The following is an 11,917-nucleotide window of genomic DNA, read 5'->3' as shown; positions in this document are numbered from 1 at the left end:
AATGAGTTTTAAGGTAACTCTTGGAAGGTCAGTTAATTCCTCCATAAACTAAAAAATGGATAATGGGAACTGCTTAGGCCGTGCCAGGCCCAACAGATAAAAGGTTCATTCCAGAGGTGAACACATACAGGATACATTTGCTATCTTTTCTGTAAAAGTATATAGTGGAAAAGGTATGGGTCCAATAAAAGAAAGGTCTAAGTTCTAATCCTTATGCTTAAACTTCTGTAAAAAACGGCAATAAAAATAATTCTTGCACACGTACTTATTCTGAGGATCAAAGGTAAAGTGCCTGGTACGCAGTAAACTGAACAACTGTTATTATTGTGATGAGAAAAGCATGTTCAGCTTCCTCTTTTTTTTGAAATATTCACATATTATATATTTACATGGATATAAGTTAATAACTTTTAACTATTCCTTCAAATATTAGCATATGCTACTTTAAGTGCAAAGTTTCCTTTAGCTGATATATTCTTTCTGGCTATGAGTAAATTTTTGACATCTAAACTGAGAAAGATTTAAAAACATTATCTCAGGATTCAATCTTCGAGTTTTTCAAGTTAAAACTTTGAAAGTTTAGGGATGCTGTGACTTGTACAGTGGTCCAAGTTCCCCAAGTCCAAGGGCATAGAAAACACTTTGTATAATATACTGTGTGTTTTCAACCAATCTGGATTTTCTGGGGAAGATTACAAACAATTAAAATTGAAGATATTTAGAAATCTGAATGTGAACTGGTAATTTTACCCTGTCACCAAGGTTCCTTTCAGAGATGAGAATGAATTAGACAAGGAGACTAATTTCATTGGCATCTTGTTTAGCTGTCATGGCATACTCTTTTTTGAATGTGAGAATGCCAAATGTGAGAGTCTATGATATTTGCAGTTGACCTCTGACTTGTGAACCTATGATCTTAATTCAGAATCAGGAATCTCCTGTGTCTGCCTTCTGGAGACAATATTATCGCTCAAGTTTTTGGACCCATAATTCTGTGCTCTTCTTACCTCATCCTCCTCCCAACTCCCCGCAACACACCTCTAAAACAAGACTACAGTGTGGGGGCCTAGGTGAGTGGTCTAACTTTCTACTTAGGTCTTTAGAACAATTATCTTTGCTTTAAATATTACACACACACACACACACACACACACACACACACACACACACACAGGGCTTTTTGATCTAATCCATTGTTAATTTTTTGTTCTCCGACTGCTCTATTCTAAGAGAAGAATGCTAACTAGATTTACAGAAATGATTTAAGGAGAATTACGTAAAATTAATGACTTATTGAAGATATGATTTGATAACTTCAAAATACCTCGAATAAAAAGGTGAAGAAAACTCTGAAAGCCTTACATTGTGGTGTTGAGAGCAATCAATATGGATTTGGGGATTTAAAGTTGTCTTTGTAGGCCTAGCACAAAACTGTTTTTCTCTCTTATTTTCATTATTGTTTCAAGTGATTTGTATCAAGAAACTTTTAAGCCCCAGGATTGTATAGATGGATTCTTTGTTGTCCAAATAGTTTCTGTAGTTTATTGTAGTAAAAAATGCAATTATTTTCCATCCAAATTCTCTATATGAATAATGAGCATATTACAGTGTATTATACAACATATTATTAGTGTATACTGATGAAGAAATGTATGTGCATATGGCTACATATGTATTGTGTAATTTCTTCAATTACAATTACTCATTGTAATTGCAATCTGCATTAAAGACATGTATAAGGAAATTGATGTTCCAGTTAATTTCTTACCTTCAAATTAAACAAATTCTGTACCTATAGCTTTGGTCCAATTGAAAATTCAATACAGTCAACAAATAGTTTTGATCAGCTACTAGACACTTTCACAGATGTTATCTCATTTAATGACCTTGGCAGCCCTTTGAGTATGTTAGCACCCTCATTTTACAGACAAGGAATGGAAACTGTCTTAGTTTGGGCTACTGTCACAAGATATCATGGACTAGGTGGCTTATAAACAACAGAAATTTATTTCTCTCAGTTTAGGAGGCTGGAAGTCCAAGATCACAGTACCATGATTCTGTGTCTGGTGAGAGCCCACTTCCTGGTTCATAGATGGCTGTCTTCTCTCACTGTTTACATGGTAGAAGGAGCAAGGGAGCTCCCTGGGGCGTCTTTTTTAAGGGCAGTAATCCCATTCATGAGGTCCCCACTCTCATAATCTAAGCCTCTCCTAAAGGCCCCGCCTCCAAATACCATCATATTGGGCATTAAGATTAAATATATGAATTTCAGGAACACAAACATTCAGTCTATAGCAAAAGCTCAGAGGAATAATATCATGAACTCAAGACACACACTTTTACTATCTATTGACCTGGGACTTGAACTCAATTTGGTGCTTTTGCTAAAGTTCTACACTTCTAAGGATAGAGGAGCCCTGGAAGTGGACGTTTTTTTTTGTAGACTCAATAAAATAATTCAATTAAAAATAGCTCCTTTTTCCCTTTGGCGAATTACATAAACTCTCAGGAAAAAATAACTTGCTCCAAACTGGAACGGCCAACCTATTTGTTGTGGAAACAAATATCCCAATGTTTTACTATTGTTTATGCACTGACTGGCAATAGAAGGCAGTGAGCTTGAAATAACTTTCCTTTTCCATTGAATATTAAAGTTACCATGAGAAAAGTGCCACATTTTTGTACACTGCAAGCTGTTGTGATAAAAAAGAATAACTGCTTATTTTGTATTTGGATGTTTTCATCTTCTCTTGAAGCAAACAGTGGTATTGTATCATTTGTAACATGTGAAGATATTTGTAAGCATATTAAATGAGAGATTCATGGCATAGATATCTTTTTTCCTTCTGATTTGGAAATACATACATACATACATACATACATGCATACATACATGCATGCATACATACATTCATACATACAGACAGACATATATACTGGTAGGCAGGCAGGCAGGCAGACAGATAGACAGACAGAAAGAAAGAAACACAGCAGACCCTCCTTGTAAATTGAGATTTCCACAATGGATGTATTTGAGGGGCAGTGTCATACAAGTGTTTGAGAGCTGGAATATTGGAGTCAAATTTCAGCTCCATTATCCACTAGCTGTGTGACCCTGAGGAAGTTTTTTTTAAAAACCATTTTGTGCTTCAGTTTCCTTGTTTGAAAATTGAGAACTAATTAGCTTTGGTACTTCTTACAATACTTAAAACAAAATAGTGCCTCTAAGGCAATCTAAGGGAAAAGTAAAAATTCTGTTTTTTCAATGGCTTAATGTCATTAGAACAGAAACTGTAGTCAGAAAAAAAGATATTCTAATTCCCTAAACACTTAGAGATATGCATTTATTTTATTTTAAAAAAAATTTTAAACTCATTTTTATTGAGGCAACTTTTGGTTGACCTCACGGATTGCAAGGACCTTGTCTGCTTACAATCCCTTATTTTTTGTTTTTTAAGCCTACAGCACCTGGTCTTCGTAGGTGGTCTCCCATTCAAGTACTAAACAGGCCCGACCCTGCTTAGCTTCTAAGATCAGATATGATCAGGCTTGTTCAGGGTGGCATGGCTATAGATATGTTTACTTTTAAATATAGTCTCTCCCTACCCCTGAACATATTTGGAAATATGAATTTCATATTTTCCTCTTTAAATAGTAGTGTAATAATTGGCATTGACAACAGAATTAGGGAATTCCATAAGAAAAGATCAGTGTATCCCTGGGCCCTGGTCTGCAATAAATATTAGAGTTAACGACTCAACCAAGCAATATGATACATTTATAAATGTCTATACAGCTTATCAAAGGTATGTTGTTGTATTATTATTTTTTGTTATTATTTTATTTATTAATTTAATTTTATATAATGCTTTACATCATACAGAACATTCTCACTTGTGTAAGCTCACTTACCACTTTTATAGTGGCATTGGGTGGCACTACTTAATTTTTTAAAAATGTGGAACATGATCTCAAGTTGAGGGATTTGCTCAAGGTCACAATTTAGCAAGTGACAGGCTCAAAACGAGGTCCAGCTAGTGGTCTTTCCCCTATATTGTATTGTATGTAGTAAAATAATGAGAGCTCGTTGTAAACTAAAATATTAGGGGCTCCCCATGTCTGGATACTGCTCCCCTTTGAAGATATGAGAGCACTCATCACTTCAGAGCAGTTTCTGATTCCTTAAACAGATGTGTGTTATACTAGAAATGAATTGAGGAGCCTAACTGTGGATTGACTCAGATGTTATAGTGGCTATCTTTGAAGGAAATGTCAGTAGTTTTCTGCTGATCTTAGAGCCAAGTCCTAGTGCTGTTTTTTTTTTTTGTTTGTTTGTTTTTCTGATTTCTTAAGTCTGCCTGCAATGTGCGGTCTTTCTCCTTACCCCATAGACCTGCCCATTAGGCTGGAGGTTACCTTAAATATAGTGGCATGAAACCCCCTTTATCTCTTTTAGTCTTGAATCTTTTTTTAAAGCATTTTATTTTATTTTATTATTAGTTTTAAATATATATTACATTGGTTAGACATTTACATAGTTTATGAAGCAATCCTCCAATTACACTATCACCGCTCTGGCTCTACTCACAGCCATTACATACTGCTGACTGCATCCCCCATGCCGTGCTCCCTATTCACTACTAATTATCAACTACTAATTTATATTTCTTTAACCCCTCACCCCTTTCTCCCAGCCCCACAACCCGCTCCCCTCTGGCAGTCACCAGATTGTCCTCTGTATTTGTGAGTCTGTTTTTGATTAGTTTGTTCTTTTTGTTTCTTAGATTCCGCATATAAGTGAAATCATACGGTATTTATCTTTCACTGTCTGACTTATTTTGTTCAATATAATAACCTCCATCCATGTCATTTTTAAAGAGGGTGAAACAGTGGCCTGTCTTTTGGAATATGAGTAAATATTATCATATTCTTTTCCACTTAGGATCAAAATGAGATGGTTGAAAACAAAGTTAGGAGCTGAAGGGACAAGTGCTGGCCTCAGGTTGCTGATTGATCCTGTCATTTTAAAACAGCGTATGCTACAAAAAAGGTTTCTAAACTGTGGTAGACTCAGGAGTCAGCACTGGTAAATGAGATGATTTTAGGAGTGCACAGATGAGTAGTTTTATAGCAATGGCAATATACTTAGGAGGTATTTAAAAATCCAACTTGCTTATCATATAGATCCAGCCTCTATTCCCAGTTCAGAGAACAGCCCCCAGACTTTTCTTTGGGAAAATGCAGCTGTATCATTGGTACGAGTCTTGGCAGAACTGTCAATCAAAGTGCCTTCTCTTTTGCTGGCCCAGGTGTCAGGGGAATATGTGCTCTTTTTCAGAACTTCCAATGAAATGATGCAAAAGTATTGAGTTCAGTTAGCCTGTGACAGAATGCTGAGTCCTGCTGCCTCTGTTCCTGGAGCTGTCCCAGAGGTCTTTCCCATCACCTGCCTCTTTGGCTTATCCTTTCATCCTAGGAGTTATCCTCTATCCTTCCAATATTCATTTTATTTTTTAATTCTACAAAACTAGAGTAAATTTTTGCTAATTATATTTAAAAATCCTGTTTCACCTTGGGTGTCATGGATATTATTGCTTCAGAAGATTTAGTGTTTTAACATAAAACATAAGTTGGTTTAAAGAAAAAATCTAAATAAATAATTGTACAAATGATATGCAGACGTAGCAAAAAGTGTGAAGACTGGCAAATGGCTAAGGGTTAGGAAACAGCATTACAAATGACTGACATTAGCAACGAGCTTCCTGGGGACATTTAGAAATTAAAATAGGAGTGTTGTGAAAAGTCATTAAAAACAGGATTCAGGATTATATTATTGGAATGATCCTATTGATAAAAAATATATGGACTTGGAACAAATGTGTTAATTAGTATATTATTAATGGTCTTAAAAGTCTAGAACAGATATTTTGAAGAGATTTGTATTATTTCCTTGGTCAAGATCAGGCCTTTAAAAATTTTTTTTTTTAATTTAGAGTGCTTATATCAGAGAATGTTTTTCTTTTTCTAAGCGAAGTATTTTATTTATTTTTGACATTATTTTCCCAAATTATAAAACACTAAAAGTATAAATCTCCATCAACCATATCAGGAATCAATGCTACAGATGTGTGTGTGTGTGTGTGTGTAAACCAGAACCATGCAACTGAGACTGGATATTTTTTGTTAGGACTATTAGAAAGTTCAGTCCTGCTTCTTCTGGACACATTGTTATAAATGCCACTAGGTTCTTTGTGTCCCAACTCCAAGTAATGATTCCTTTATTGTCCCTCTCACCTTGAGGGTCTCTGAGTTCCGGTTTGGAATTGAAACACCTGGAGATTGAAGACTTCCATCCCACCAATTTTACCTTTTTCTCTAAAGCTTTTATTTTTATTTCAAAAATACAATTTGAAAATTTTGAGATGAAGGTTATGCTAAGTAAAGATTCTGACACCTGCACAAGTTTTTGGTGATTATGTTTTCCCAGGATTCATTCTCACGGACATAGTGATAAGAAATGCAGGTCGCTTATCATCTCCCAAATAATCTACTCTTGGGAAAGAAAGGGTCAGGCAGTGGAAATTTCCCTTTAAAATGACATTAACAAGCAATCGACTATGTTTCCAATATGACCTTTATTGAGCAAGTACTGCTGTGACTGTTTAACATCAATCAATGAAAGGCTGCAAACTGTGCATGTCAACGAGGTTCTCCCATGAACAAAAGTCCATTTTAAATGCACCAGTGAGGTAAACATAATTATTCATATACAGCTTTCTTAAGGCTAAGAGAGTTCTGTGTTTCATTTATTATTTTTGGCTCAGTTGGTTCTTTGCATAATACATCTCAAGACATCCCCCCTCTGAGTGCCCCCCTTCCAACAGCTTAGTAAATTGGCCAATTCCCCAGGTACATATACAATATCATGCATTTGAACCCAAAAGACTGAGGAGGGAGCATCCTGAGCTTGCATGCAGTTCCCTCATATTGCACAAAGAAAATACAATGTCTGGAGCCCCCATGGGAGAACCCGTTCTGTTTTGAAGCTGTCAATCACATGCATTTTGAAATTGTCATATGGCTTAACCTTTTTGCAATGGACTCAAATTATTAGTCGCTCTGGGAGACTTCCTTTACTATGGCGTGCGAAGTGACCTTCTCTACCTTTTTAGTAGACACTAATTTCTCCTCAAAGGACTCCTCATGCTCTTCGACCTTTTGAGTGACGGTGACAGACTTAGTGATGTATTTGGTAGCACCATCTCCCCCTTCACTGGTGATTTTTTCTATCTTTTTGGTCACCACTACTTTTTCCTCACTTCTGTCACCCCCCTTCTTTTCATCCGCTGGACTTAAGTCTAGCCCGTTGGTGACAACACCTTTCTCCTCTTCTCCCCCACTGCCTTTCTCCTTCGTCTCCTGCTCTTGCTCCTTCCCTTCCACCTCCCCGTTGATGGCTATGTCTTCCTTCATGGATTCCTTTGAACCTTGATCACTGCCTTCCTCCCCGCTCCCTCCCTCCTCTTCCGCTTTCTCCTTCTCTGGCTTCTGAGGCTTCTCCTCCTCTTTGGTGCCTTTCTCCACGCTCACCTTTACTGACTTGGTGACGGTCACCACCTCCTGCACCACTTCCTCCTTCACTGGGGACGTGGCTTTCTTCTTCTCAGGCACTTCTTTTGGCTTCTCCTCCTTTTTCTCCACCTTCTCTTCCTTGGGAGCTTCCTTTGCTGGCTCTTTCTTTCCTTCCTCCACTTTCCCTTCCTCCTCTTTCTGCTCACCTTTCCCAGCTGCGGCAGCTGCTTTCGGCTTCACCTCTTCCACTGGCGATTTGGGCGCGGGGGACTTGGCTTTCTCCGGCTTTTCCACCTTGGCTTCTGCCACGGGCTCCGTCTTGGGGGCCACTTCTTCCCGCTTTTCCTCAGTTTTCTTCTCCTCCTTAGCTTCGACTTCCTCTCCTTCACCTTCAGCCTCTGTCTCTCCTTCTTCTTCCTGCTCACCTTCCTCTTTTTCACTAGAACCTTCCTTCTCGGATCCTCCTTCTTCGGCTTGGTCTGATTTAGCGCCTTCATCTTCTTCTTCCTCTTCTTTAAGTTCGGGGGCAGTAGCTTTCACTGGAGACTTTTTAGTCACCACGACTTCTTCTTCAGCTTCTTGTTCCTCTTCCTTTTCTTCTGCCTCTCTTTCCTTCTGCTCTTCTTTCATTGCTAGTTCCTCTGCAATGGCAGTCAGGGCCTCTTCCATTTCTGACTTTTCATCTTCCACTTTGGTTTCCTCTATGATCTCCTCTACAAATTTGTGCTGGACCTTTAGCTTGGGCGCCTCTACCTTGGTTTTCTGAATCTTACTGGATATTGTGACTGAGGGCTGTCGGTGTGTATACAGGGGCCCAGTGATGCTTCCTGAAAACGTGCTAAATCTGGTCTCTTCACCTTCCAGGAGTTTTCTAAGGAGAGAATCAAAGAAGACAAGACATGACTAAAATCTCATTGGGCTTTCTCGGCTTCATTAACATTATGGGGAATGCAGTAGATACTTTTGAATAAATAAAATCACATAAATAAAGGATTTCATCAAGCTGGTGTAATATCAGCTATCATTTCACTGGTATATTGCATCATAGTCAGTAACACAGATTCTGAGGGACTCCCAGCCAGTTACCTGCTGCTGTAACTAACCACGCCCAAGAGTCCACGAATCTGGCCCAGCCACCAAGTCTCTGCCTTGCAGCAGTCCATTTGGTGCAACGTCGATATGTTGAAAATCTTCCTGGTGCCCCCCGACAAACCCTGATGATCTTCCTGAGCATTTGGACTTTGAGAATGTATACCAAAATTTTTAGCAAATATAATGTTCAAAAAAACGTATAAAACTATTTAACATATATCAGAACTTAGACTATATATGTATATACTAGAGCTAGGTACTAAATGGGTGTATCAAGTTATAAATTGGTCAGCAATTTTAATCATGAAGTGTCAGTGATATAATTATTCAGTTTTCCTGAATAATTATAATATTTCATTATAATATTATAATGACCTTAATGGTAGCAGAAAAACTGTTTAGTCAATGATTTTCTCCTGTGAACTTAATCAACAGCAAGGTGACATCAGTTAGTAGACCTATAATCTCTTCTCTCTCTCTCTCTGGCTATAGATCTACATCTATAGATGTAAATCTATTTGCATTAGCATTTATATTTATATCTATAGATTTATATCTCAAGATCTAGATATATATAGATATATATTATACATGATCTATATCTACACACAATCTATATTATACAGTCCATGATAAAATATAATACATCTAAACTATCTATAGTATAAAAATAAATATATCTATATTCTAATATACAAATCTATAGCTCTTCTCAGCCAGATGATGGCAATAGTAAGCTATGCCAGAAACAGAGAAACTGAATGTCTTGATGTTTGTCCTTGACATTGTAAAGTTTCAAAGCCGAAACCACCAGATGAAATCTTAAATACTAAAACTCCGTTTTTGTTTCAAACATTCAGAAAACACTTTTCAGTAAAATAAAGTTTAAGCATAAGGGTTGAAATTAATTGGCACTTTTCTTCCCCCACCCCATGTAATTCAAAACAATTTCAACTAATGCTTACTCTTTTAAAGCCGTATAAAAAGTGGTAAAAACACTTTCGATTCTTTAGAATAATTTGTTTTTAATTAAGAAAGGAAAACAGGCGCTGATTAAAACTTCTGAAATCTGCTTGGTTTAACTTAAGTGATGAAGGTTCTGCCACAACAGCCTCCGCAATGCGGTTAGTATTTCGGTCACGCCCTCAGTGAGTAGCATACCTGTACGCAGCGATCTCAATATCCAGAGCCATCTTGACATTGAGGAGATCCTGGTATTCTCGCAAATGACGAGCCATTTCCCACTTTGTGCCCCGAAGCTCATTTTCCAACTGCTGGATAGTGTCCTGAAACAGACACAGAGAATCTCCATAGACTCACCCTTCCAAACCTCAATTTCTTTCGCAAACCACTTGCTACTCGCTCCCTTCTCCCCTCTTCTGACTCCCTCCCGCTCTGCAAACTTCCCGGATAGTGCTCCCAGCCCCTCCTCCCTTTACAAAATCTAAAGGATTCTCAAATCAACAAATAAGATCAATTAAGACAATAAGATATTTCCTGGGCGCATCACACACTGCACTGCGCGCAGTGGATCTAGAACACGTCTTAGCAGGAAACAAACATGATGGGGGAAACCCCAGGGCTGACCTGGGCCCTTCCCATCTGAGCCTTTTGAGCCGAAACCAATTTTGTGAGTTCTTCGGATCACGGCTGGAAAAGCTGAGAACACATGCATTCACGCAGAAGCTATCCTAAAGTTGCTACCTTATCAACTACCCGAATGTATATTTCCTACTTTGAACGTGCAAGTGTGCAAAACCTAGAACTCCTGAGGACAAAAAGCACATTTAAAAAAAGTCAGGGCTCTTAGGAGCTGGGGTTGGTGGGTGGAAGGAGTGTGGAAGTGGTGGGTAGGGGCGAAGACGCTTTGCGCCTCTTAGGTGTGCGTCGCACTCGCGCGGACTGGCTGGCGGCCACCAGGGAGCGCGGCGGAGAGCGCGCCGGGGCGCGTGTCTGTGTGTCGGGGACGCGCGGCGCTGGCGCTGGCGCAGGCTGGCCGCGCAGCCGCCGTTCCTACCTGGTAGCTGCTGAGGTCGTGGTTGTGGCGCTCCTCGATGTCGCTGAGCTGCCGCTCCAGGGACTCCTTGGTGCCACGCACTGACTCGAGCTCGATGCTCTTGGACTGCAGCTGACGCCGGTACTCGGCAATCTCTTCCTTGGCAGAGCGGATGGCCTCCTTGTTCTGCTCGGCCGCCTCGGTTAGCTTGGCGTAGCGGCACTTAAACCACTCTTCCGCCTGGTGCATGTTCTGGTCGGAGTGGCACTCGAGCTGGGAGCGGATCTCCTTCAGCGCCGACGAGATGTCTGTCTTCAGGTAATCTTTGCGCTCTACCGTAATGTGCGACGCCTGGATCTGGGCCAGCAGGTCGGCCACCTCCTCCTCGTGATTGCTCCGCAGGAAGGCCACCTCATCTTGCAGCGACTGCACTTTCTTGTCCAGCTCCACCTTGACCAACGACGCCTCCTCGATGTCTTTGCGCAGCGCGCGGATGGCCGCCTCGGTGTCGTCGCGCAGCCGTGCCTCCTCCTCGAAGCGCTCTTTGAGCCGGTGGATGTCTTCCTCCAGGTGGTCCGAGTCCAGCTGTACCTGAGCCTTCTCGTGATTCACCATCTCTAAAGTGGCGCGCAGCTCACGGATCTCTTGGTCGTATGCGTCGCCCAGCTGGGCATGCGAGGCCTGCTTCTGCCGCAGCGCCTGGATCTCCGCTTCGATCTCCTTGTTCTGCTGCTCCAGGTAGTGCACTTTCTCAATGTAGCCCGCGAAGCGGTCGTTCAACCCCTGGAGCTGCTCCTTCTCGTTGGAGCGGGACAGCTTGTAGTCGCCGCCCGGCATGGAGCCCCCATTGAGCAGGGACGACGACTGGCTGAAGTCGAGGCTGCTCTCGGCGGAGCTGAGCATCGCCGAGCTGTAGGCGAGGCGCGGGCCAAGCGCGCTGCGCTTGTAGGAGGAGGACACAGTGCTGGGCGAGCCTCGAGACCATGACTGCGAGCGGAAGCCGCTGGACGGGGAGCCGCTAACACGGCTGAAGCTGGAGCGGGTTTCGGTTATCCGCCGGTAGGCGGAAGGGTTGCCCAGCGAGTCCAAAGTGTAGCTCATCTTGGAGGCCTCGGGGCGTGTGGCTGTCACAGCGTTCTGCTGGCCTCGCCGCAGCCCATTTATAGCCGCGGCGGCTGGTCCCGGGCTAGGGCCCCGCCCCGTGGAGGCGGCGGCCGAGGAGGCGGGGACTGCGGGCACCGGCAGGGGGAAGGGGGG

At 41.2% G+C, this 11,917-nt stretch overlaps 1 protein-coding gene and 1 pseudogene across 1 annotated transcript; both read right to left on the bottom strand.

Moving 5' to 3' along the window:
• Positions 1 to 3,456: 3,456 nt before the first annotated feature.
• On the bottom strand, positions 3,457 to 3,575 carry LOC120613545 (uncharacterized; annotated as a pseudogene).
• A 3,041-nt stretch (positions 3,576 to 6,616) lies between these two features.
• On the bottom strand, positions 6,617 to 11,815 carry NEFM (neurofilament medium chain). The gene is made up of 3 exons (XM_039876136.1): positions 10,682 to 11,815; positions 9,826 to 9,950; positions 6,617 to 8,443 (listed from the first exon to the last, which is right to left on the bottom strand). Exons 1-3 carry the CDS (start codon positions 11,759 to 11,761, stop codon positions 7,111 to 7,113), a joined length of 2,538 nt encoding a protein of 845 aa, XP_039732070.1. The 5' UTR covers positions 11,762 to 11,815; the 3' UTR covers positions 6,617 to 7,110.
• Between the last annotated feature and the right edge of the window lie 102 nt (positions 11,816 to 11,917).

Source organism: Pteropus medius, unplaced genomic scaffold (genome assembly GCF_902729225.1).
Source record: "Pteropus medius unplaced genomic scaffold, Ma_sr-lr_union100, whole genome shotgun sequence".
Classification (NCBI taxonomy): domain Eukaryota; kingdom Metazoa; phylum Chordata; class Mammalia; order Chiroptera; family Pteropodidae; genus Pteropus; species Pteropus medius.
The sequence above is the reverse complement of the archived record's forward strand: the minus strand, read 5'-3'. Positions and strand labels throughout refer to the sequence as shown.